The 27,817-nt window shown below is 50.9% G+C and overlaps 1 protein-coding gene and 1 pseudogene across 1 annotated transcript; both read left to right on the forward strand.

Moving 5' to 3' along the window:
* The first annotated feature begins 247 nt into the window (after positions 1-247).
* Positions 248-6,177, forward strand: LOC115314291 (annotated as a pseudogene).
* A 9,363-nt stretch (positions 6,178-15,540) lies between these two features.
* Positions 15,541-20,717, forward strand: LOC121835487. The gene is made up of 2 exons (XM_042289728.1): positions 15,541-15,792; positions 16,886-20,717. The coding sequence occupies exon 2, from the start codon at positions 16,894-16,896 to the stop codon at positions 18,322-18,324; it is 1,431 nt and encodes a 476-aa protein (XP_042145662.1). The 5' UTR covers positions 15,541-15,792; positions 16,886-16,893; the 3' UTR covers positions 18,325-20,717.
* The last annotated feature ends 7,100 nt before the right edge of the window (positions 20,718-27,817 follow it).

A 27,817-nucleotide genomic window follows, 5' to 3' on the forward strand; every position in this document is an offset into this window, starting at 1 on the left:
CCTCAGGCCGGGTGCGGCAGCGCCCGATCAAAATTAAGTCCCGCGACGCCCGGCGGGCGTCGAGTTTTTTCTTTCGGCGCGGCACCGAGTCCGTGGATTATTGGCGTGAGGCGGCTGTGCTGGGTTTCTCTGTCTTCTGGCATCCAGGAAGGCGGGTTTACATTGCCCGGTATAGGAAGTATCAGACACAGCACCGCTGCGCTTATCAGTTGGTTAAGATCGCATGGGAGCAGGTTATCGCGCCGTCTGAATCCTCCTTTCAGACCGCCCGTGTTACCTACTCCAACATGGAAACTCCTCTTTCGGCTGCCGTTGTGGGTCAGCTGCAGGAGAGGGGTGTTCCTTTGGTTGCGGTAGGCGGGTGTTGGCATTCCCGACCTCTGCCCCCCCCCCCCCCCCCCCCCCCGATCTAGAGGGCCTGCAGCCAAGCCGGTACAGGAGAGAATTGACTCCGTACGCAGCCTTCTCCCGGATGACGTCAACAGGGGCCTTGACGGTTACGTCTATTTCGGTGACGTCACTGATCTCGCGCTCCAAGCACAGGGGTACACTGAACTTGTGGCCAGGCAGCCAATTGACTTTGACTTTGATGTCTTCTGGGACGTATTTCTGCGCATGGCGGCAGACCTGCCCCTCGATGAAAACGAGGAGTTGGCGCAGATTGCGGTCCCAGACATCACTGTGTCCTCCCTGATGTCACAGCAGCAGACCTCGTCCTCGGCCGGTCTCCTCCCACTTGTCACACCTTTCGGCTCGCCCTCTGGAAACAAGGACATGCAGGCAAGCGCTACCATGGTCAATCAGCGGGTGTTGGCCCATGTAGGCCCGCCCAACAGTCTGCCATTTAAGCCGACTGCCAAACCAGAAGTAATCAAGAAGGGAAAAAAGGTCAGGGTTATCTACAACGAGAGCCAGGCCAACTACATGGTCCTCAAACACGTCTTTGGAGACATTGTGTCCCTTGAGCGGGACCCGGCATCCGGCAGGTGTATTGGCATTGCGTCAAACGAAGGAGCGACGCGTGCCATTTTCACCCGTTGGTTCCATGCCTTCCATCGGTGCACCGGTGCAGGCTGGCCCGAGTTCCTTGACTGACTTGAGACCGTTCACGGCCACGAGTCGGACAAAAAGGCCTGGGAGACCTCACCAGGTCCAGTTGATCTTTGGGCCTATTTGATCATGTTGTTTATTTATTTATTTATTTCCAATACTACTAATCCCATTCGGGATTGTTGTAGGGTGGTACATCATATTGAAATATATATCTTTTAATACACATTTGAAGATAATGGTATGCAAGCCTATGTCGACAGGTGCGCTTCTAAGTTACTAAGAAACTGCTCTACACTAGTGGAATGTACAATATTTCGCGGCAAGTGATTCCATTCGTTCATAGCGCGGGGGAAGAAGGAATATTTGAAGCAATTATTGTGGGTTGGAAGTTCTTCGTAAAGCTTACCATGATTATATCTTGTTAGCCGTTTACTAGTAGGAGTTAGATAATTTTCTGTGGGGATGTTGAAGTTGCTGTTAGCTAATTCATATAAAAATTTGAGCCTTGCAATTTTCGCCTTTTTCTCCAGTGAGAACAGTTCCAATTGCTTACATGACTCGGAGGGGGAATCATGCCAACTATATTTGTTAGATATAAACCTTGCAGCCATTCTTTGTATTCTTTCTAACTTATTAACACCAGAGGCCGTGTATGGGAACCAGACGACGTTGGCGTACTCAAGCATAGGGCGGACTAGCGTTTTGTAGGCTAATAGTTTCGTCTCAGTCGATCCACTTTTTAAGGTTCTTTTCAGAAAATTAAGTTTGCTTAGCGCTTTTTGAGTTAAAGAGTCTATGTGTAAGTCCCAACGGAGGTCATGGCTTATATGTAGGCCGAGGTACTTGTACTGTGTGACTTTCTCCAGGGGTTTATTGTTGATGTGGTAGGAAAACGATTTAGGTTGCTTTTTGTTAGTTATGGTACAGTTTTATCTAAATTTAACAACATCTGCCAGTCATGACACCATTGTACAATATGTTGAAGTGCATTGTTAAGGTTGATTTGATCCTGTTCATTGTTGATTTGTGAGTACAGTATACAATCGTCAGCAAAAAGACGGATTGTTACATTAACGTTTTGAACTATGTCATTTATGTAAATAAGAAACAGGAAAGGTGCCAGTACCCATCCCTGTAGAACACCAGATGAAACTTTTTCCCTTTGACGATGAATGAGCGTCAATTGTCACAAACTGATAGCGAGCAGAAAGGTAGTTTCTTATCCAATTAAGTATTTTGCCTGCTCCCAGAATAGTTTCTAGCTTGAATAGTAGTTTTGTGTGGGATACTCTGTCGAATGCTTTCGATAGATCTATGAATATAACGTCAACCTGACCCCTGTTGTTAGAAAAGTCATGAATGTTTTCGGTCAGCTGAGTAACAGTTGATAACTGACGCCTGAAGCCATGCTGGAATGGGGTCATTATATTATTGTTCTCGACGAAGGTTCAAATGTGTTTTAGTATAACGTGCTCGAGTATTTTGGAGCAAGTTGAAGTGAGAGATATAGGCCTGTAATTAGTAAACTCGTTTTTGTTTCCAGATTTATATATGGGGATTACTTTAGCCAATTTCCAGTCCTCAGGAATTTCCCCTGTGTTGAGGGAGTGTCTAAAGATGGGTACGAGATACTTTGATATCCATTCCGCATACCTTTTTAAAAATTCATTGGGTAGATTGTCAGGGCCAGCACTCTTTTTAATATTGAGGTTAAGCAAGAGCTGCAAGACACCTTCAGTGATGTGATTGGCCTGAGCCATTTTGGCGCACGCTTCGGAGCAACCAAAACAGTGTTTTGGCGCAGCAAATGTGGCCTTTGGAGCAACCAAAACACCGTATTGGAGCAGCAAAAGCGGCTTTTGGAGCAGCCAAGACAGTGTTTCGGAGCAGCAAAAGTGGATTTTGAGGCAGATATTTTTAGGAAAATAAAAATATTTGTTTTAAGTGCTGCGCAAAGGAAGGGCACTTTGTGTTGTGTTGTGTTCTGATGTGATGTGTTGTGAGGGAACTCGGTGCTTCTGTTTTTACTGCTCAGACATCCCGCAAGTGTACAGTGCTGTAGGCATTGCCAAGCAATTTCGAAAAACCGCTTGCCATTGTTTTACTCATTCCCGACGTGCCAGGTTTTCGTCAAAAGTAAGCAAATGTAAAACAATGAATTGCAAGCGTCCCAGCTGGTGCCTCAGTCTCGCAATCATGTTCGCATGCACGTGAGGCCAACTTCGGCAGGCTTGGTGTTGGGCATGCTTCGTCGCCCGAGCGCAGACAACGGCTGTCCGATCGAAACCGAAACCATGCCCCTCAGCTCCGTCGCTAACTTATCCCCAAAATTGTACACAAAATGTAACTTTCGAGCATGCGACAAAGACAGTCCAGTGGCGCGTTCTTGCCAGGCCGGCAAATAAGGTACAAGCTAAGCACACAAAAAATAAAGAACCTCAGTGCATCGCTGCAAGAAATTGCGAGCCAGCCTCAAAACGTTTTAGGAGCGCTTTGTGCAATGACTGAACTCGAGACAAACAAGCACGCTGTGCGGGTTCAGCGTGCAGACATTGCCTTCTTTGCTTTAGCTCACTTCTCTTCACCAACTTTCTTTCACGGCAGATCTTTCACGTACCGAGGTCCCTCTCGAAAAAAGGCCCACCGTTAGGAATCTAGATAATCAATACTTTGGCAGAGCAGTCCTTGAATTAAAGATGGATTTTTGTAGTAACGTGTGATTTAAACAAGAACAGGAATGTTGATAAACTTGCGGCGGTACTTAGTTTCATTTTAGAAAGTGCCATATCTGCAGTGATGTGTGGACGGCAACATTCGACGTCGCGCGACCACGGTGACTGAAAGGCAGTGACCTATAGTTTTCCCACGGCCGTTGCTTCAGCTCACAAAGTAACTCCTGCCGCGCAAAAACGTGGTTTCGTTTCACAGCATGACGGCATGGCTGGTACCCGGCACGCTACCATCGGAGCGTCTGCACACATCCGCGTCTGTCTCTGAAAAAAAAAGAGAGAGACGAGACCCACAAGACAAGAGCGCGAAACGCGAGACGCCGGGAAAACCATGCAAGACCGGGTGGACAACTGATGCACGGTACTTTGTGTCAGGCGGTCGTTTGCACCACATACCGTATTTACCCGAAAATAGGTCGACCACGAAAATAGGTCGACCCCTATTTATTGAGCCCACCGAGAATAAAAAAAAAATAATTCAAATATAGGTCGACCTTTCTTTTTTTTTTTTTTTTTTTTTAAGCAACAGGGGAAAGTTAGGGCAAAAGAAACAAACCCTTATTTACAGCACTCTCAGCTAAATCACAGGACGATGTCAAAAACTTATTCATCGTCAGAACTTCCGCACATATCATTGTCCGAAGCTTCGTCAGCTTGGTAGACATCCTCGCAAATTGGCAACAATACCTCACTGACACCGTTGTAAAATGACGACAAGAAGACACGAAAGAAGGTGGAGACGGGCGAGCGACGAAAGACCAAATACAAAGACACGAGCAACGCTGCAAGCCCCGTGAGCAACACGCGACCCGCCGAAAAAAAAAAACTAAGACTTTTTTTTTTTTTCCTTTTTTTTTTTTTTTTTTTGCGCGCGTTTGCGAGGGAGAGAGGAATAGAGCTCATAGGAGGGCAAAGTGCACGGCGCATCGCGTTCCTCTCCCTCCCCTTCCCCCTTGCCCAGCGAGGGGAACGCTACAGGCATGATGGCGAAACCGAAGCCCGACGCCCGAGAAATGTGCGCGAGAGCCCTAGCCGGCGGCCACGGGCTGTCGGCTGCTGCTGTTCGGTTGTTTTTGTGCATCAAAAGCTTTTTGAAACAAGAAGCCGCGCGGCTCTTCCGCGACGCCGGCTAGGTGATTGATAGCTCCATACCTCCGGTAGGGTTTCAAATTTTGGTCGGCGAATTAGGTCGAAATTCTTTGGTCACGATTATAGGTCGACCCTTAATTTTTTACAACATTTCCGAAAAAAAAAGGTCGACCTATATTCGAATAAATACGGTAACACACGCCTGCTCAATTACAGTACTCAGTTTAGTTTCGGTTATGAAAGGCGACCTAAATTGGTCCATTGGCGCAGGCTTGGCGCAGATTACCCATATTTTGGCGAAATGTAGCAGGATGTAGCAGGGTTAGCCCCTTGGCGCAGTTTGGCGCAATTGGCGCAGCAATCACGTCACTGCACCTTGTTCGGTAACTACTACATCGTCCAATGTGGGCAGAGCTGAACAAGAGACAAAAGAACGTATATTATCATTATCCATAGTAAATACAGAAAGAAAGTACTCGTTGAACATCTTCGCTACATTGGTTTTATCATTTGACAGTGATTCTAGGTGTGACTTAGTAGGTTCAAGTCGATCTTGACGGTATGTCTGAGGGGGCCATTCGGCTGCTTTGTGGAGCCCTCGCCGACTATGCCTGTCCACCGATACAGGTGCACGGTAGCAAGGTGTTTCAAGCACCCTACCGCATTGGGTCCGGCTCATACCTTACGGCCCACGGCAATACCTGTTGCCATTCGTTTATGGCGGACTACGTCCTGGACAGGCTGTCCGAGCAGGGTCTTATCACCGAGGAGGAGGAGGAGTACCTCAGGCAGTTCGATGCTCTCGGCGATGACTTTCGCGGGCTGGTCATCCACCGCGAGACTGCAGAGCTGTTTGATCGGACCATTGACCAGGTCTTCGGTACAGTCACCACCACCTCCACGCCCCCCCATCTTTGGCAGGCCCAACGAAGGTGACTCCCAGGAGTTTCTCAGGAGGAGACATATCAGACTGGGAAACGAGATCCGCACCTTTCGAGAGCCGGTGCGGGTTCTCGCTAAGCTCTACCATGGCCAGGCGGCGACCAGCGTGGCACGCTTCACGGCGTCGCTGCAGGCCATGCACTACGACGTTGGGTACAATCCCTGGCTTCATGACATACTTCTGAAGCTCATTCCCGCAGGCCCCGTCAACCAGGCCGAGTATGACAGAGAAGTGGAGAGAAAGATTCGCAAGGTGCCGTCCATGAAGGGTCATCCGTCAGATTTCTTTCCATCGTTCAACGTCTGTGCGGACGCGGACGGCTCCCAGGCGAATCCCGCACTTGCCGCGTATGCCTTCTCGTGAGGCACAGGCAAAGGGCAATCAACACAGAGAGGACATGCTAAGTTGTCCACGGCTAAGGAGGGCTGTGAGGTGACTGCCTGAGGGCGTGGCGACCCCTCGCCGTTCCTAGCTGCCGGTCGGATTCCACCGGCTCCCACGTAGCCAGCCTCCTCCTCCTCCTCCTCCTCAAGGAGGAGGAGGAGGAGGAGGAGGAGGAGGAGGAGGAGGAGGAGGAGCTTGCCTTGTTAGTCTCTTGCCCTGATCTCCTGAAGTGCCTGCATAGGAATCTGAGGGATAAAATCTGCCTATAAGAATTCCTCTTATAAAAATTCCGCTTATAAAAATAAGGCTGAGGCCACGTCCTATGACAACAACTGAATTGCAAAGATCAGTCTGAACATGATTCCCCGGTTTCATGGTTGCTGTACGTTCCTGACCGTTGTCTGCCGGCCGCGTACAAGCTTCATTTTCCAAGCCTGCTTCAAACTCCTTAGACGGATCCCAGCACAAAGAGTGCAGCGAAAATGGTAAGCTTTCTTATGTTGCTATTACACCAAGTTTTGCCAGTCTTTATGAACACCCCGCAAGCACTGTTGAGATAGTGATATCAGCGGTTAATTTCTCAGAATAAGCCCTGTCTGCATATTCGCTTCTGATTGAAACTTTTAAAGAGAAACTAGAAAAAGAGAAATCACAAATATCGATAATATTTTTCAATCTGGTGCACAGAAGCAGCAGAAAGGCCTTTTCAAAGTACTGCTGAAACCCCCCCACAGCCCCCACAATATAACAAATATGATAGTGAGAGCGAGAGAAAAAGTTCTGCTTTCCTGCACAGCAGTAGAGGTGTATGCCAGCAGAGTCTTCGATGACTACTTTTTCATTACAGACGTGTAAAATTCATACATGACTTCCGAGAAGAATTGGCACCTCTGGCGCCAGTACTCCTCGAACGTGACATATAAATTCATGGCCGAGGTCGCACGGGAAGACCCAAACATCCTCGACGTCTACGACCTCTTGCGTGACAAGAAAAAACTCAACCGGTTCTGTGAAGATTGTAACTTCACCCCAAAGACGCGGCTGCCTGTAGTCACAGGTGGAGCACAAGGAGTAGCACTTCCCAACCCAGTTTATAGGAAGAGCAGAAAGCTGCACTTCAATGCCGCCCATCTCCACTGCTTCGAAGCAGTAACAAAGTGATAGCCGAGGGCCAAGAATAGGGGCCGAATGGCTTGTTCTATGCAAGGACAGACATCCTGGGCAGGACCAACATCAAACTATCCTAAGTTGAGGTGTTGTGACTTCTCTTTGCCAAGGCCAACAACCTCACAACACAGCAGACCAGGCAGATTCTGCATGGAGAGTTTGCAATAAAGCTCCCACATACAAACCGACTGGTTTGTATGTGGTTGCGACGAGGGAAGCGATGCCACAGATGGGGGCTCAAGGATAGGTGGTCCAGGCCGACAAGCCCTATTGTATGGTAAGAGGAAAGGGTATGTCACCGCCTCCTGGTGGGCGACAGTTTTGGATCTCTCAAGGACAATTTCAACGGGAGGGTATGCGGGCCTTGGGAGTTTGAAATAGTTGACATGGACACCCGGGAACTGCGCATGATCAGGGTCCACAGATGCTAAATCCTGACCATGCCGAGATAAGCAAGCATGTGGTGCCAGGTATGACAATTGTGATGGTCAAATAGGCAGAATACCGGACCATTTCTGCACTGCAGGAAGCCGACTACGCCGCTCGGCTACGTCTACCCCACGGTGAACCAAACTGCCGCTTCATGGTCCCCAGGATCAACACCCACACCCAGAACATCGAGGCCGCCTGGGGTCCATTTAAGTCTTTCCTGGTCCGCAAGATGAAGGGCTCGAGCGGACTGGGAGCAGACACGCAGCAAGGGCAAGCCAAGGCGTACCAGATCCTCCAAAGGTACCCAGACTGGTACTGGCGGCAGTCACTGAATGGGCCAGCCATTTGCAAGGAACTATTCCTTCCCCGCCTCTATACCATTTCCAAGCTTTACCCGCAGTGCTAAAAATATGGACACTGAAAACTTTAATATACTTTTTTGTCTCTAATTTATTGCCACTCCATTAGATCATTCGGGGCAGCGGAACCTGAGGCAAAATCTAAATCACTAGCTTACAAGAACTATGAAACAAAATAATACTAAAAAATACATGGGTAATCTACCTGTCTAGAAATATAAAGAATATGTTAGGAAAAGTGACAGAAGGAGTTCTGCTTTCCTGCAGAGCTGTAGAGGCTTTTTGCCAGCATAGTCTTCGATGACTACTGCTTCATTAGACATGTCAGATTCGTACACGACTTCTGAGGGGCACTGGTGCCTCTGGCACACATTCACATCATGGCAGTGGTCACGCGGAAAAACCCGAACATCCTCAACATCTGCAACTTCATGAGAGACAAGGAAAAACTCGACCGGTTTTGCGAAAATTGCGGCCTTGCCCCCAAAACACGGCCGCCTGGGATCGTGGGTGGATCACGGGACGGAGCACCCGCAAACCCGGTTTTGCGGCAAGTGCAGAGACCTGCACTTCAATGCCGCCCATCCCCACTGCACTGGAACAGTAACAGAGCGCCAGCTGAAGGCCAAGAAAAGGGGCTTTTGCAACCAGATGCGATGTGGCAAGCGTGACCTAAGGGTCCTGGAGCTGAACCACAGGCCGAACAGCTCGCTTTACTTGAGGACAGACATACTAGCTGGGAAGGACCAACGTCAAGCTATCCCAAGCCGAGGTGCTGTGGCTTCTCTTTGCCAAGGCCAACGACCTCACAACACAGCAGACTAGGCAAATTGTACATGTTGAGTTTGCAATGGAGCTCCCACATACAAACCGACTGGTTCTGTTACGCTTGTGAGGACATGGTCGCGACGAGGGCAGCGATGCCACAGCTGGGGCACCCAGGCCGAATGGTCCAGGCCAACAAGGCCCTATTGTGTGGAAAGAGGAAAGGGACCGCCAATCGCCTCCATGCAGGCAACAGTCTTTGCTGCTGCAGGGCCCATTTCGGTGAGAGGGTCTGCAGGCCCTTGGTGTTCGGAATGGTCGACGTAGACATTGGGGAACTGCACCTGATAAAGTTCGCAGATGCAACACTCTGACCCTGTGCAGGGAGATATGCAAGCATGTGGCACCAGGGACAATAGTGACGGACGATTGGGTGGCGTACTAAAGGATCCCTGCACTGCAGGAAGCCAACGGTACGCCACTCAGTGATGTCTATCTAACAGTGAAGCCATACCCGCCACTTCGTAGACCCCAGGATCAGCGCCCACACCCAGAACATCGAGGCCGCTTGGGGTCCAGCGAAGTCTTTCCGGGTCTGAGGAGAATGCCATGTTCAGGAGACGGACATCTTGCCTCTCCTCAGTACGGCCGAGTTGGCCAAACAACAGTGTAAAGACCCGGAAACCGCTAAGGTAATTCATTACTTCAGAGTGAGACCCTGCCAGCCAGCGTAGTGAAGGCACGCCGGATATAAGGTGTTGCTGAGCACAGCAAACTTGACCAAGATGGCCTGCTGCTGAAGGTTGTAGTGGAGAGGAAACTCCTCTGGATTCCAAAACAACTGTGCCAGACAATGCTTCAGCTGTTGCATGGTAACCCACTCAGTGGCCACTGAAGCTACTTTAAAACATTGAAATGGGGGTCGTCAGCCATGTCAACCTATGACGTCCCAGCCTCGGCCCCCGCCATTGACACCGCCAGCCTCGGAAGCCTGGCTCCGTTCTCCTTCTGGCGGCGCCAGTGAGTGGCCTGCAGCAGTTTGAGGACTATGCTTTCGCTACCGGCATCCACGTGGCATCAGAAGAAACCAGGGTTAGGACTCTCCTCTACTGTATAGGACCCCGGGCACAAGTCATTCTCAGCTCGCTCATGTCGGACGAAGAAGCAGATAAGCCTTACGTGGAAGTCACCCGGCGGTTCACCAGCTCCTTCGTCCACCCCCTGAACAAGGTCTACGAGATCTATAGGTTTCACAAACAGACAAAGGAAGCCGGCGAGACCGTTGTGGCGGCCCGTGTAGACAAGCTCCAAACGCAGACAGTCCTGCGGACGGCGGCCATAGGGGTGAAACCCGGCACCACGTATTCCAGAGGGGAAGGAACTTGGTGCCTGAGCGTTGGGGGACCGTCGGCTTAAGAGCCAGACGTCTTAATGGATTCTCCCTCGCCTACTTGAAGACAACTCGCCGAGAGGAAGTCTTCGTCTGGTGCTCGTAAAGGAAACACATTTTTCGGTCCGCCTTGTTAGCTTCGGTTACTAAACTTATGTAGTCCTTGTTAAACAGTTATCTCATTTTACCCTACTATATACCGATATTGAAGTTCCCACCGTCGGCTCAAGAGCAAGACATGTGAATGGATTCTCCCTCGCCTTTGTGAAGACAATTCGCTGAGAGGGGGTTTTCTTTTGGTGCTCGTAAAGGAAACACATCTTTCAGTCCCCCTTGTTAGCTTTGGTTATTAAACTTACGTAGTCCTCGTTAAACAGTTATCTTGTTTTACTCTAATATGTACCTACATTTAAGTTCCTTCGTGACCAAACCCTCATCCGCGACCAATTTGTCAGGAGTCTGGCAGACTCGCGACTCTCGGACCAGTTGTTGCGCAACCCGAAGCTATCCCTGGACGACGCACTCAAGCAGGCCTGGCCACACAAAGATGGCGAACTGGAGAAGCGCCAGTCTCTCGGCGGCCATCAGCTGTCAGCAGCACACGTGGACGCAGCAACAGAACCTGGCCACCTGACACGCGACTCCGTGTCAGGTGACCGGCCCGAAGCTTCCAGAACCTCTCGAAGCAACTCAAGCAACGCTCGCAAACTCTCCAGGAACAGTAACCGGCCACTGCCAGTGCTGCAGCCATGAATGTGGGTGTGGGTTTGGATCCCACTAATGACACCTCAAAACGCCCGCATCGCCACGATTTTGCAATGCGACTTGTCTCAATGACGAACACTAAACGAATGAAGAGAAGCGATCGGCACTGCTTTCATCGGTCGCATCAATACAAGGCTTACGCACCCCCACAAAGTCGACGGCGACTAAGCTGGACGACAGGGTGATTCAGGAATTCTCACATCTTCACACAGAAACTACCACGCACAAAAACAAACACGGCACAGCTCTGCAACGTAAAACCGGGTCACTTCAAGAGGTCGGCGCCCCACGGCGACAACGAAGTTGAACGCAGCGTGCACCATGTTGAGAAAGATAGTTCATCAGCCCCTGACGACAGTGACGTTAAAGAATGAGTGGAAGCGATTGGCTAGTGGAGTTATTCCAAGGTGGCCAACTGAGCTTTGGCTTCACCAAACATTCAATATTATGTTCGCGTCAAAGCTGAATGCCGTGGACTTGACGCCACAGGAACAAAAGGTGACATAATCGATCGCCTTCTCCGACACATTCACTCGGAAATGCAGAAGGAACCAAAAGTCAGCCTACCACCTAATGAGAATGGAGCACCACAGGTAGTCCACCGACCGCATCGTAACCGCAAGTTACGAGTGACATAGTCATCACATTAGCTTCTTGCCTGGAACAAAATACCCAGACTCTAGCCCGCATGCAAGTCATTCGCACAGCGACCCGCGCACTTGACAATGCAGCCCGATTTCTCGCAGTCGGTACTGTTTTTCAACGTGACAACTGTACTCACGCCGTTGGAGAAAACCGCACACAGTCCAAAAACAGCCGCCCGACGGTTCGACACCGAAGTTGGATTCACATGTCCGTTCAAGCTGGGCACTATGCCCAGCTTGAACCAACAACGTCCCGCCCCCGGAGACCCGAGTGCTCCAAGAAGCCATGTTGTGCCCTCTATCCCTTGCGCCACCGGTCGGGTATATCGATGCCCCTTTCCTGTGGAGCCAAATACACCGGGTAGACAGGGCGCTGCGTCAATGATCGAATATGAAAGCACCAGCGGGAGATCACCAAAGATGAGGCGGACTCGCAACGCCCGATGCTGGTGCACCTCAGGGCATGCGCCTAGTGTTCCCCCGCTTTCTCCACCACCCGCGTCCTGGGGGCGCACAAGAACCGGTACGGGCGGGAAATATTGGAGGCCTTTGCCACAAGAAGAGCGCCGCACAAAATCTCGTCGCCGTCACTCCTGCTCTTGGAGAGAGAGATGACCTTCCTGCAGCCGGAGTTGGCGACCTTAAAGGGGTAGTGAAACAAAACTTTAGCGCCGATCTTGTTGCATGAATATAGGCTAGGGACAGGCACCACCTCAGAAATATAAATATTGCGCTGTAAAACACAGGAGAACTAATTTTAAACATAATTAAACGATTTCAAATTCTCATCTGGTGGATGGGGGGAAGTTCTCGTGACATCACTTGTGCCATAATAGCAGCGCCGTTCTGCGGCAATACGGCGTGCGGGCAGAATTCGCCTAGGCCTGAACGCGTTTGCAAAGCCTTGGCGGAGAAAGCCAAAGCGTAGTTGGCCACAGTGAGCTCGTTCTCGTTGCAGCTCTTTGCACGACACGACCCGAGCACGCTTCTGGCACGGCCGGTATTAGTTGCTGCGAGTCGCGAGCTGCGAGCCGACGTTAAAAAGGATATGTTTGAACTACGAGGGTGTCAGCAAGAGCCACGCAAATACCTGTTCACATTCGGAGCGGACACGCGCGTTTGATCGAAGTGCTGGATTCGCTCTGTTAGACCACGTTTCGGTAAGCGCTTCTGGACCAATCTTTTACGATTGCAACTAGATACTGACATGACACTCGGCAAAGAAAGGTTAGACCGACATCGCGTAGCTCTCACAAACTGCTATAGCTCGACAGTGACGTAGCGTCGAGTCAGAATAAAAATGGCATACTAATAACAGAGTGTACATACCGATTTGCGAAGGTAATCCGTATGGCGTTTATTTGAGCTCTATATCACACAAAACAAAGAGATAGAATCAATGAGAGTCCCTTTTCGACGACAGCGTTCGTCACCGCTGTCTCGGAAAACAAGGAGATCGAGATGACAAGGGGAAGATATTGACCTCTGAAATTTAGTTCAGGGATCAAACTACTCATCCGGTAAGGGTCCACAAGGGTCGCGCGGGCATATTCCATTCAGCAGGCCAGCCGGTCATGGACAGACGGTCTTGGCCAAGGACAGCCGGAGCAACGGTGCGCCGAATCGATGTTGCTGCTAGGCCTACTATATTCTGCCGAGCTCGCTTGATCGGCAGAATTGTGGGCGTTGTAGCTCTTCTCGTGTGTTTGTGGATCCTGAGTTCTTGATCGTCGTGGTCTGTTTTAAGTACTCCTTCCTTTTTTCTTGCTGGTTGAAGTCGGGACGCACGAGAAGAGCACGTAGAAAAATAAATCTCCGTTGGTGGCCGATACCAAGTAACTGAGCGACGCTGTCGGCCTTGTTGATTTGATCGTAAAAAGTGCGTAAGACAGCTTCGGAGCTGTCGTAGGATTCTGTCGTAACCTGCGCAAAGGTTACGACAATTTCGTTTCGAGAGTACGGGTTTTCTCTCAAATTTGTCGTACGCACTTTTTTCGTCGTGAGTTCGCTTTGAGAATCCAGCCTCAGAGCTGGTTTTGTCAGTGCTGCCGTGGTTGCCGACTTGCCGTGGTGCAGTGTGCGTGCAGCCCTTGCACATCTCAAACGGCCACGTTGTCACAGGTCGTAAATCGTCGACGCGCCACCAAATGACAACGCTCGTAACCACAACATTCACGCCGTAGCCTTTCCCGTCTGGCACAAGTGACGTCACGAATGCGCCCAATATCCCAAGACGCATCGCACTCTCCGATGGCCGATTTTTGAGCGCGCGCCCAATCGGGCCGATTAGGGTGAAAAATATAGCCATCCGTTCAAAATACAAACGCGCAATTATGATTTATGAATATCATTGATCATATTGAACCTATTCCTGACCATAATAGGTGTATTTCAAGTTTCGCTTCAGTATCCCTTTAACGGCCCGGACTAGCGGGCGTTGACTTGGAGAGTTTTTGGGACAAGATGCCTGCCCACGCCAAGTGCACCCAACCTCCTTTACTTCCTTTCCCGCCCCCTTCGCTCTTTTCTTTGCTCTTCCCCCCTTTCTTCTCCCCCCTCTCTCTCGGTGGCCTAATCTTTCCCACTAACCCTCTCCCCAAATCTTCGGCAACTCGTTGCTCATCGGCCTGGCAATAAAGACCTCAATGTGTTGAAAGTCGAAAGATGTTTGTCCTGTCCGTCCTCTTTGTCTGACTCTTTCGTATGTTTTTGAATTTATTACCAACGTGCTCAATCCAAGTTTAAAATTGGATAGCGTGCAAAAGCTAGCATCATAAAATGATGACGCCCTAAGTGCTATAGCTCAAGGAAAAGCTCCATGGAACCGCTAAAAACTAGCACCTAGCATGTGACGGCCGCCAGATTACTTTGCAGGCAATTAGCAACGGGACCTGGCCTCATTAAAAGCGGGATGGGATGCGAGTTACCACTTACTAGCACCACCTGCCGGCACACCAGTTCTTGCTTCGCAAAAGTCAAGCATGGCCAACAAGTTAGCAGTCGTTGCGTCTTTTGCTATGTTTATTCGGTAATAAAAGTTAATTGGGTTTCTATTGCTTTGCCACACCACGCCTCATCACCCAGAAGCCGCTCTCTAAGCCAACGCCCAACCATAAAAGGGCCCTGCAACGACTTCTTTACTGGGCTTTAATTTGCACCAAGCCTGTGCGCACTGAACGTAGTAACTTAGTGAAACTTTTCTTTTCACGAAATTTATTTTAAAAGTTATAGACACATTAAGATTACAGAAACAAGCAAAAAATAACCTCCTTCATGATGTCCCTGGTCCTGGCTTGGGTGGCCAATGATAGAAGCGAAGTGACTTGCCAATTGGCTGCAGCTTACGTCGATGGCCGCTTCCTCTGCAGCCACGTGCACTTCAATGACTCGTTGCTTGCTTCAGCCCTCCACCACGCTCGCCGGCATGAATTTACTGGGTCTGTCGAAGTTGAAGTTCAGAATCTTCGGTAGAAGTGCGGGGCTCAGAATAGTGCCCTACCAGGACAAGTGGTGATCATATCACGCCATAAACACGCACGGCTGCCAGAGGGACCTGGCCTAGCCAGCCTAACTGGATCTTCCCCCTTTCCCCGCACCGGAGAATTCCCCTTGCCCGCAACCGCAGTGACTGAGGAAAGTGGGGAGCGAAGGGGAAGACGGGAAAAGGAAACGAGGCCGAGGGGAGAGACCTGCCCTGGAAGCGTATTTCCAAAACGTGGCTTTTCTAGATCTGCCGCAGAGAAGTGTGCACCGATAGACCATTTGCAGTCTCTCCCAAGCGCCCCGGCGCGCGCGCGAGGAATCTTGGGATCGGTGTTCTGTCGGCCCCCGTCGTCTGGCTGCTCTCCGTTGGAATCGCATCACCTCGCCCTAGACATACTTTTCATCTTCGTTGTTTATACTTAATAATCCTCTTTTTTATCTACTCCAGTGTATTTTTCTTGTTCATAAGTGTATCTATTTCGTTCAGCGCTTTGTATTTCTTCTGTATATTACGTGTTTTTGTGCATATTCCATCGTTTTCGACGCGGCCGTCGACGGACACCACGCCGCTTCGTTCGCCGCTCCCGGGGTGAGTACTGACTGTTGCCGTTACGCTCTATCCCGCTCCTAGGCCGTTCATTTAACTCGTGTGCGGTCGCGAGAGAGCAGTTTCGAACATCACTACAAATGTCACCGCTGTAAGCAGAGAAATAAAGTAGTCATCACGAAGCGAAGGCCGACATGCCTTCGCTTCGTGATGCGCTCGCCCTGTGAAATGTGAGCGTGGGATATCGAGTACTGCTTGCGTGCTCAACATTCGGGACGGTGCTTTGTCGTTGCGATCTTTTTGCCCTTCGGACGCTTGCGAAGCTGTACCAGCGGTCGGCGTGCCTCGGCAGCGCTCGTCAACAACCGTCCGCGCAGCATCACATCCTTCGCGTTCGGTTCTTCGTCGCGGCGGGAGAAGGGGTTCTGACTGCGTTTTATGCATAGTATGGGGGAGATTCCATTGTTTATCGAAATTACAGTTCAGCTAGCGCGCTCACTGTGGTGAGGCAAGATTGCCCCTGCGAACCGCGCTAACACAGCGTCCCGCGAGTGCATATCTTTATTGATCATCCCGTTTTCACGCAAGCGCGTGCATATGAAATGCTAGACACTTTTTAGTGGCTCTGCGAACTGCTTCTTTTGGACGAACACTGACGCATTGAAAGCTGGAGTGTCTTTGCCACTCCTGTACAACACTTCACGGTCGTGCCAGCAGCTTTATGCTGCTGGCACGAAACGGATTATGGTCAAAACGCGTTCTTCGTATTCAGAGCTGCACTATATCATGGACACTGACAGGGCAGCAGCAACAAGCAGCTCAGTGACACTGGAGATGCTTGTCCCCAATGCCAGTGCGTGGCTTGCTTTCAGAATGCTCCTTCGACTGTGTAATGTTCGAAAGTGCACAAGAAGTTGTAGATTACAAAAGCTGGCATGTTTGCCTAATAGCAAACGCTCTTTTTTTAGCACAAAGTTTACAGCAGGCTTTTTTTGAGGGGTTGTTACCCTAGATGAACTCTTACTTCGCAAGTTTAGGTTAATTCTGTCAAAACAACACCAAACCCATTAAAAAACTGTGTTGGTCAAATTTCCGTCCTCCTTTTAAAACGCTGACTGAGCTGCCTTTTTTTCAGGGAAGGCTATGGCGACACGGGATGTACCAGAGCCGCAAGAGCTACCACTTCCAGCAGGACCTTGGACCAAGCAGCTGAAGGACTTTCCTTCCGCATTCTCGGAAAGCCACATCCAAGGGCATGGCCAAGCAGCTGGAGCACAGAAGCACACAAGTTCTGGCTACAAAATGTTCAAGGCCCACAAAGTGCAGAACATCTTCCTCCACACCACAAGTGCATCAGAGACAATTGTCAAGGCTAACGTGGAGGCTTCCATGACCCTTACGAAGCGATACGCAGTGCATGCTGTGCTCTGCCAAGATGGGCAGGTCAGCAAGGCTTCCTGTTCCTGCAAGGCTGGACAAGGCGGTGTGTGCAAGCATGTGGCAGCACTGCTTTGGCACATGCTAGACCTGATAAGGGAGGGAAGGTCCTACATCCCGGATGCTCTGGCCTGCACTGAGGGAGCAAGGCAGTGGGGCCCATCTTCAAAGAGAGGTGCAAGTACGGTGTCGTTCAACGAACTAGAATTCGTCAAGCACGACTCTAGCAACAAGGCGAAGAGTGCGAGAAAAACCACGGAAGTGCATGTGGACGTGGCGCAGGCAACCGTCAAGAGGCTGCATACAGATTTCATTGAGAAGGGAATATTCCCAATGTTTGCGGACGTGATGGAAGAAGCTGCCTTCACACCCTTGCCAAGGAAGGTTCAGGAGCACTCGAACACGGATGATGGGGCCTCTGCAGCACGGATCAGCTTGCCCATAAAAGAGTGCTGGAATCACCAGATGCCACCAAGCGATCCATGCACCCTGACTCTTACACAAGCTCAGCACCTGGAGGAACAGACACGTGGCCAAAGCAGAAGTATGCTGTGGCACACGGAACGTGAGAAAAGGATCACGGCATCACAGTTCGGAGACATCGTCAAACGACAAGCACCCGTGAACGAAAAGTTTCTCAGGACGATTTTCTCGGGCGGACATGGCACGACACGTCACATGAGGGCGGGACTTCAGAATGAGGCGGCTGCTCTGAAGCGCTACAAGGCCAAGCAAAAGGTCCAAGTCTTCAGTGTTGGCCTTTGCATCAACCCTGGCCTTCCCATGCTGGGGGCATCACCAGACGGGCTGGTCTGGGACGAAGATATACAGGAGTACGGACTAGTCGAAGTGAAGACCGTGTCACGGGCGATAGATGCGAACCTGACGACCTTCGAGGAGGTGATGAGCAGAGGGTTTGTGGAGTTTATCCATGCGGACAAGAGTGTCGACAAAAAGCACAAGCACTACTACCAGGTGACAGGACAACTTGCGCTCACAGGACTGGAGTGGTGTGACCTTGTTGTTGACTGGGCGAAAGACTGCTGGGTCACACGGGTGCCCTTTGATGAGGCACTCTGGGTGAACGTTATGGTGCCACGCCTGACAGACTTTTTTTTTAAATATCGGAAAGACTGAGTGTTGATCATAAAATTGTAGTGTCTGTTGTGGGCGGTTCTAGTGCCAAGTTTGGACACTTTTGGTAATCGGGTTGCAAACACTGCCCGCGTGGGTGGGCGGCTCCGTACGTCAGCCTGCTGGTTTCGACTTCGACAACACCGGTTCTTGGCCTACCCGGTTTACGCAACTCGAGGAGTACGCTTATGCCTCCGTACTTCGCCAAGCACCACCGGACATTCAGGTGCGGACACTTCTCTACTGCATGGGCCCCGAGGCTCGGGTCCTTCTCGACATGTTCGGCTTGAACGCCGCCTCCCTGAACAACTACAACACGGTGGTCAAGCGCTTCTCGGAACACTTCCTGTACCCCGTCAACGAGGTGTAAGAGTCCTCGAGGTTCCACGAGCGGGTTCAGCAGCCGGGAGAGAGCGTCGACAGTTACTACGCCGAGCTCTGCAAGCTTGTCAAGTGGTGCAACTACCCGTCCCCCAAAGTCGAAGAACGCCTGGTTCGCGACCGGTTCGTTGTTGGTCTTTGCGACGAACGCCTGTCCGGCCAGCTCTGCTGGAAAGCCAAGCTCAGCCTCAAGGACGCGTGGACGCAGGTGAGGCAGATCGAAGACGCCGAAAAAGAAAAAAACTGCTCGCGGGAGTCGAGAGTGTCCAGGTCACCGTCAACGTTGACGCCACCAAGTCTTGTCATGGTCCGACGCACCAACGCAAGACAACAAAACGGTCAGACGACGCATCAGCAGTGTCTTCACTTGGCGATAACGACCCAGGTTCCTGCAGCTACTGCAGTCGGGCCCCCCACACACGCTCAGACTGTCCTGCTCGGCAGTCTCTGTGCAATTATTGCAAGAAGAAGGGCCACTTCGCGGACGTCTGTTGCGCTCGGAAACGAAAGCAGAGCAAGGTGGCGTTCCTTACCGCTCCACGCAATCCTCGAGACTGAGAAGGCCAAGGCCAAGTACGTTGAGGTCAATGTCGACAACTACACGGCGATATTCAAGGTAGATTCCGGCGCGGAGGCGTCTGCTGTTTCGGAAGCCTTCCCGAACTTACCTCATCATCTGGACAAGGTCGACGACCTGCTGACAGCACCAGGAGACCAGTCGCTAAAAGTCATTGGGTACTTCATGGCTACCCTCCTGTGGCGAGGCAAGACCGGTCATCAGCGTCTGTACGTGATCAAGTCCCTCTCTATGCCCCTGCTCGGGTTCCCAGCCATCCAGGCTCTGGGTGTGGTAAAGTTCTTGGACGACATGAAAGTGCCGGCACCGCAGGGACTTTTCAGAGGTCTCGGCACGCTCAAGGAGGAGTACAAGATTCGGCTACGCCCGGATGCGGTTCCGTTTTCACTTAGTGTTCCATGCCGCATACCGATACCCCTGCGCGAGGTGGTGCAAACAGAACTGGCCAAACTGGAGCAAGACGGAGCCATTCGGCGTGTCACCAACCCCACACCTCGGGACGCTGGACTGTTCATGGTTCCAAAGTCGTCGGGAGGTTACCGTGTCTGTATCGACTTTACAAAATTAAATCAAGTTGTCCCGAGAGAACGTCATGTGCTCCCCACCGTCGATCAAGTCCTGGGACTTCTGGGCGATGCGGCAGTCTTCTCGAAGCTCAAAGTTACCTCAAGCTTCCATCAGGTCAAGCTTTCCAAGGACTCTCAAGAGCTTACGATGTTCATTACGCCGTATGGGCGTTATTGCTTTTGCCGACTCCCATTTGGCATCACGTCGGCCCCTGAGTTTTTCCAGCGACAGGTGGCGTGGATCTTGGAAGTCCTAGACGGATTGGTCAACATGGTCGACGACATCCTAGTCTTCGGCAGAACGAAAAAGGAACATGACCAACGCCTGCGGCAGGTGCTGTTGTGTCTCTCCGAGGCCGGCGTCACCCCTAGCTTCCGTCGACGGTTCGGCCTCAGGTGGACCTGTCTACTCGCGTCATCGTGATGTGCCTCGTCCAGCATCACCACCACGTGTTCGTGGTGATGGTACGGGCCGACACTACTCAACCCATTCTGGAAGACAAGTGGTCGCTCCCAAGAGACTCAATCTGTAAAACTTTGTTTTTTTTCACAGCCAAGGTGTCCGATACTCTCCTTGAACATTCTAAAGGGGGGATTTTGCGGGCGGTGCTAGTGCCAAGTTTGGACACTTTCGGTAATCGGGTTGCAAACACTGTGCCCACGTCTTGTGTAAAAAGCCATTGCCTCGTGTGATAAAGGTGCCTTTTGGTTCCTAGCTCTGGACGCTCAGTTGGTTGCTTGCCGTCGCTGGTGGGCTGTGCAGTTTCACCGCCGGCCACAGCCCGGCACGGCAGTGTCACAAAGGAATCAACCTCATTTTTAATGCCAAAGACTTGGAGAACATATAATAAACCAACTTTTGTGAACTGAAAGTGGCTGTCATGACAAGTAGTTGGAATGCCTCAGACTGCTCATGTCGGCACAAGAATTTGTTGCAAACTGTAGCGCGTACCTCTGTCCGATATAGTAGTCGCAATATTTGTGTACTGAAAATAGAGTTTGTGCACTGTGCATGCTAAATTTCATACACTTTTCCATTGTTTACAAACCCACGCCCCAGCGTGTAATCTTCACAGCCTAGCATGCGCGTGGTCGTCAGTTGTGAAACCGTCCAAAGCACGCGCCATACACACAAACACTAAAGATGGTATGAGAGCGTGTGACACCTAAAGAGGGCATGATCCTCTTCTGCATTATGCGCGAAAGTTCCAACAACGACCATGTGCTGTGGCTACCAACGCCGCTTCCGGCGGCCCACCTGGGAGCAAAATTGGTTTACGGTAGTGTCGTTACTGATTTCAGCGCTATTGATGGTGAAATTTTGGTTGCACGTCAAGGTCCCCACATGTTCTTCCTCTGGGGTGACAGACATCTTCCTTTGGTTTAATCTGTAAACCCTCTAATCTTCATTTGCTGGGGCATATTGACGGAGAATTTTAGTAATTCGCACAATTTACAATGCAACAGCTTGTTTTCAACATCTTGAATTTTTGCCTGTGGCACACGCAATGGCATCTCAGTTAAAGCCCCTTCATGTTTTAAAAGTAGCGCAAAGTGCGTCGATGCACGAGGCACGTGCAACATGCAGCCCTTGGGAAGATCATGGCGACACAGCGCAGCACTGAGCTAGATTTCAGACGCCATGTCCTTCCCAGAAGTGGCACACGGTACGTGTCTCGAGAATTTCCACAACAATGAATGGCGCCACTTTTCCCAGGATAGAGGGGCTTTAATCTCAGTCTGCCTGTTGCCCCACCAAACAGTTCTGCTAGGAGTCGACTGTGGCCCCACCATTACGTCTATTTTTCTTTATTAACCACTACATTTCCGCCCTTTTTAGAGGATATGTGTGTATTAAAATAAAACATCCAAAAGTATTGAAATTAATTTAATCAGTCCTAGTTAAAAATTAAGAATAATCAAATGCTCGCTACTCTGTCGTGTAGTGTGCAACCAATCTAAAATTAAAACCTGGCAAGTTTGGACAACATTTTATTGCGTTGAGTACTTCTGACAGGAATCCTAACGTCCTTGATTTCTTTCATCATGACCATCTACCTTTGCTTTGAAACATTTATTTAACGACCAAAGAAGTGGCCACCATATCTGCCCTGCTGTTTGGGCATAAAAAGAGGAAAAGCTTTTAATCTTCTCGGGAGCTTCCAGGGCGAATGAGACAAGTGGCAGCGATCAGGGACTCCTGGGGCTTCAGTAGTCTGGAGTCACCTGGTTGATCTCGGCGAGTATGGTTTCCTTGAGTGCCGTAGGGAGGTTCTGAAGTTGCCCGACTGTGACGTTGTTGGGGGCCAGGTGCACTGCGAGTGGAGGGTGAACGGGCAATCCATCCCAAGAGCTTGGTGACAGGGTGAACACAAGTGTAGCATCCAGAGTCATGTTGCGCTGGTTGCGGAAAAAAGACGTCCGAGGCCCGTTCAGCTAGCTCCTCGGGAGAGACACCTTTGCGAAGGGCAACAGTGGCAGCAAATTGCCTAGGTTTGTGGTCCCCGAGGAGAGAACGGAGGAGCCTTCAAACTTTCGAAAGATGGCTATTGCCGGAGATGGATCTGCACAGGGAAGTCCAGCAGTTGGAAGCGAGTTCCGAAGTGTAGCACGAGATAGTCTTTTGGAGTTTATGTGAAGGTTTGAGGAGTCGTCGTGGTCTGCGAGAACGGCGGTAACAGGCCAACAGGTGAATGCGGCGGTCCAGTAAGTAAATGCTCGTCAAAGCGGCATCGTCCGGTACGGTTAGCCGCTTTGTGGCAGACTTGTGGGCGGACTGGATAGCTTGTATAATGTCGGAAAAGCCAGCAAGTTCCATGACAGAAGAAAGAGCTGCTCGGAAGTTGTCCCACTTAGTGAAGAATGTGTCGCAGCAGGCGCGACAGTGAGATAGGGTTGCGGATAGGAAGTCGTAGCGTAAAATAATGGGGAGGTGATCACCGCCGAGGCGGTCGCCGGCGACATGCCATCTCCAGCGTCGAGGGTAACGAGCACAGGTAAAGTCGGGGCAGGTGTCCTGCTGTTGGGAGGATTGTTTGATACGTGTGGGGGTGTCTGGGATGTTGAGGAACGAAAGTTTCAGCCCTGTGAGGTCTGCAAGAAGCCGCGTGCCGTGGGGAAGGTCAATGTCGTAGCCCCATGCGTGTGTTTGGCATTAAGATCACCGCAAACGGGAACGTCGTCTTTTGGATAAAGACGGGCGAAGTGCTTAAAAAAAGGGATGTTTAGCGGCTGCCTTGTCCAGCGGTTTAGCGATGTGTCTGGAGCCACATAGACAGAGAAGAGAAAAACGGGCCGTTGAGGAATTGGCGGCAACCCGTAACGCTGGTCATTGCAGAGCACCTCTGTGAGGTGTCGAGAAGAGTGAAGCACACTGATCGATGAACGTACAGGGCGGAACGAATCCAAGGCAAGGGGGCACTAGTCTCAATGTTCGGAGCAAGTCCATCGTACTGTGGCAAAGAAGGGAGGGGGCCGTTGATTTCTTGTAGAGCAAACGCAGCGGCCATGTCGGATGACGAGTGAAGATAAAATTTTTCGATGAAGTCTGCCTTCTTCTGTTTAAGCGAGCAACAGTTCCACTGAACAATCCTGGGGGCGCTAACCATGTTTGCGTGGTGATAGTGGGGGGCCGCCGAACGGAATGATGCCCTGCATCGCGAGGCGCCCGATTACTGCACGGGTGCAGGTATCCACGAGAGTAAACAGCGAGTTTTGCATCGTCGGAATTCGCTGCGTGGCTGCCAGCATTTGTTTTGTGAAAAGGGTGATTTGTTGTTGCAAGCCAGTAAAGTCTGACCCTGACGGAAGTAGGGCAGGCGTCTCACTAGTGCTGTTGACAGCTCTCGCTGATTCTGCGAAGGTGGTCCGAGGCGGTTCTGATGTTGGGACTTGTGTGAGGTCGGCGGTGATGTTGTGTGCCGGCGTTAGGAGTTTTGTGGCGAGCACCGGGCGGGAGTCAGTCTTCTGCTTCGCAGACCTCGGTGCTGCGATGAGGGCTTTGGGCGCAGATAACAGCACAGCTTGCTGAGCAGGAGCTAGTTTCAGGCGTCACTGGTGGTGACGCCGGCTTCTCTTTGGATGTTGATGAAGGCAACTGACGACGCTGTGTTGTGCCGTTGGCTTGGGTGCTGTTGGGGCACTGGGCAACGCGAGGCTGGTGCCGTCGAATGTAATGAGTGCCGACCCAGAGTTTGTGAGAGGACCGGCCTGGAGGATAGCAGATTTCCGGCAATGAAGGTTTTTTAGGACGCAGAATCCAGGTCGCCAGACTTTTTTTATGAATCCGCGAACCTGGCCACGGCGAATGGCCTCGTAGCCTTGCACGGAGACCTGCAGAGTGCCGATCGGGATGTATGTTACATTGAGGAATGCATCGCACACTTGAGACAAAGCAGCATCAACTGCAAGTTGATTACTGCAGTCGAGGTACCTCACTTGGTAGGGGGCTGCAATGGTGTAGGAGACCTGAGGTCTATCTGTGCAGCAACTGCAGAGTCAATGGCAAGAAAGACCCCGTCCATGATGCGGCATGGTTTGGCCGGCCGTAGAATGACAGTGTGGGAGAACTCACTGCAGAACGATGCTGCTGGAGGCGCCGCGGGCGGGGCCGCCTTACGTCGGCGAGAGACAGGATGCCATCCGTCCTCCAGGGGGAACGAGTCAGGGTTCGAGTCACGTTGGATGCACCGGGGTGAGGTGGTAAGCTTAGTCGCAGCGGCGCCGAAGAAAAAAATGCCACGAGCACGCTTCGTTTCATTGGCGGCAGTGCGGATGTGGCAACTGTTGTTGAGGGGCGACAACTTGCTTTCGGGATCATCGTCGCCGAGGATGGAGAATGGATTCTGAGTAAAGACCGCAGGTTGAATTCACGCGGCAACAAGTGGTGCATCAAGAAGCGACGTGACGGCAGGAGTGGTTGCACCGGCTGTGGGTGGTGCATTGAGCGGTAAGCTTCAGACAGCGGGAGAAGCCAGCGTGGCCTCGGTGGGTTGTGAGTCCATTTCGTTGGGTAGAGGAAAGTCCCGAGGGCCGTAGTCGGTGCTAATGGTCGTCATGGGTCATGAGGGCGTGTGGGCACAAAAAGTTGCCGGAGCTGAAGTGAGCTAGATAGAGAGATATGGCCTCTTTTTTCTCCACGACCATCTACGAAGCCACAAGACTGCAGCTCTAGCTTCGACTGAGCAGTGGCTCTCTCGTGAAATTGCACAGCAAAGCACAGACCTTCCAGATAGAGTCCAGGCTCTTGCTCATACTGTTTGGGAAAGTACCCCTCAAGATTCGAAAACACTTCATTTGTCCAATCACTCGTTCCACGTGGATCCGGACCTTCGCAATCGCCCTAGTTTTCGCTTCGTCCTCCAGGGAGAGCTGTAGCCTTCCCCCAAGGAAAGGTGGAATGTTCAGGTTAGCCCCTGCAGCTTCGACCTCTTCAGTGATCAAAAAGCCTCTGTCCGCCATGACAGAGTCTCCGGGCTCAAGAAGGTTGCATAGCCCGGAACATGCGGTCAGGGCTTTGTCAGAGACGCGGCCAGGGGCAAGGTCGCTCACGAACGACACAAACCCATTGGGGGTGATGCCCAGCAGTCCCTTGGCAGTGTTGTGGCACTTGTAGCTTGAGTAGGTATCACTCTGCACCCTGAAGTCGCTAGGTGTCTCGATGAAGATTTCCGTGCAATCCAGAATGACTCTCGTCGATGGATACGCCTCGATGAAGCACTCCGGCATGTGCTTGTTCACAACCTGTCGCGACGGCCAGTAGTTGAGTTGAGCAAGGTAGTCCGCTAGGTAACCAATCCAGAATGTCCACACCCGGCTGACTGTGCTGATGTGGATACGAAACCGGTATGCAAGGTCCTGCTCCAAAAGTCCCACCCTCAGGCGGGACAACACGAGCAGCAGCTGATCATCCATGGATAGATAAGGTGACCTTCTCTGCGGACCTTGACTTTCCTTGTGAGCTTCATAACCTGCCTGAACAAACTTGTAAAAGGCGAGAAATCTCTCCAGGGAGTCGAATCCCGTGTAGAAGGCCAGTTTCTTTGGGTCCTGTTGCACGGCTGTGAGCGTGAAGTTCTGAAAGGGGATTGTAGCATCGATGACCTCCTCTGCTTTGTCATACATCTCCTCAAGATGGGCTACTTTCTTCCGCAGAGCTTCATTTTCTTTCTGTAGACGGTCGTTGTCCTTGCGCAGTTTCTCGTTTGCAGAAGCGAGCTCCTCTAGCTGCCTGATGCGATCACGCAGGGCTTGATCGATACATCCTGTGATGCTGTACTGGTGGTCTGCCAGATGGGGAGATAGCAAAATAAATATCACATCATTTTTGCAGTCAAATATCAAAACAAAAAACTAGGCTTTCTCCTTGTAATTGCCTTGGCTCTGCCAAATAGCATATCATGTGCCATACAAAAAAAGCATCACATGTTAAAGGGGCCAAGAAACGATATGCATTTGGATGTTCTGCACCTCATACAAGCATACTGACGTCTGTAGCACAAATATAATCTATATAATAATCTATATACCACAAACCAGAGGCTCCCCTGCCAAGGTTATATTCTGAGGAATAGAAGGCTAATTTACAGTCAGAAATCACAATGTTGAGAAAGCCTAGGGTTCACACCAGGGTGACGACACTTGAATACAGACGGCTTATGAACTGGACCCAAGCACTGAGTGAGCACCTGACTATTTGGTTACAATCAATGCCATGGTAACTATTGGGGCTTGGGCTTGTGTCTAATCACTGCGCCAACAGTAGCAGCTAACCCCTAACAGTAATCATGTGATTATTTTACCTGGCTGTGAGGAAGAGCAGAATATTGCTTGTTCTCAAGCTTTATTGTGCGACAGCAGCATTTAGCAGAAGTAACTGAGTCGGTTTATGACCTCTTTAATGCTGCTCTGTTCCACACGAAGGAGCTATAATGGGAATGCTGGCTATTCGCCTTGAGATCCGATCGTCAGGGGTGCTGCGGGGAAATGCGGAACTAAGCTTTGTTCTACACTTACTTGGAGCACGGAGAATGCTGCGGACGCTAACTCGAAGCCCTGAGAGGCTCCGGTGCAGCGTTCGTGCGCATGCATTGGAGTCAACTGCGAATTCTAAGAGCATGCATAGCCTTGCCCGTGCTCCATAACAAAAGTGGGGATGGTTTTTTTGTGGACGCCAGAGAATCGCCGCTTGTCTTGTAGGAAACAATGGATAAACAAAAGCATGTGTCCCCACTTTTCAATCTGGATCTTGAGGCAAATAACATGCAAGCAGGGCTGTGGCAGCATCTCCTTTGTACCTGGCAGACAATGAAGTGAGGGTGTGACCGCAATCTGAAAGAACAACTCCGCGGGTACCTTGCATGTGCGGTATCTTAGAGTGCACCGTGCCATATGGTGCTGCGAGTATGGAACGGCCACAACTTGCGTGCTATAGCCAGCGGTGACTGAGTTAGTACAGTTTGTAAAGTTCGACGTACTGCATGTAAGTGTTCCATGCACCTATCGGGACTGCTGCACAGTTGACAGGGATGCCAAATAAACAGACGAGCAACACTGATGCTCAATGTTAGGAGCTTACCGCTAGCTATTACATCATCAGTGTCAGGGGCACCAGCGGAGGCCAAGGGGCTGCCGGGTTGTGCTGGCTCCTGGCTAGCAGGCAGGGTCACGGTCTGTGCCAGGTCAAGGTCCGACAGAAAGTAGGCCGGCAGCGGCTGCAGCGCATGGCGCTTCCTTGCGCAGATCATGTTTGGGACCTTTGGGCAGGCCGCAACATCTGCAGGCAAGGATAAGGCAATTGTTCACGCAATTATTTTATAAGCATTACATACCGGCTGGAATTCTGTCTAGCACAGGGCACAGCTTACACTGTACGGAGCACATAACATGTCAAACAACCAAGAGCTCAGCTGGATCAATAGCGGTCACTGTTTCTACCCTTTGGTAGCTGGTCTGGAATGTTGTAGCCAAATAG

This window comes from Ixodes scapularis, unplaced genomic scaffold, assembly GCF_016920785.2.
Source record: "Ixodes scapularis isolate PalLabHiFi unplaced genomic scaffold, ASM1692078v2 PGA_scaffold13__105_contigs__length_92229423, whole genome shotgun sequence".
NCBI lineage: Eukaryota > Metazoa > Arthropoda > Arachnida > Ixodida > Ixodidae > Ixodes > Ixodes scapularis.

Coding starts and splice junctions, on each gene's coding strand:
- LOC121835487 (XM_042289728.1), top strand. CDS start 16,894: ATGGCGACACGGGATGTACCAGAGCCGCAAGAGCTACCACTTCCAGCA.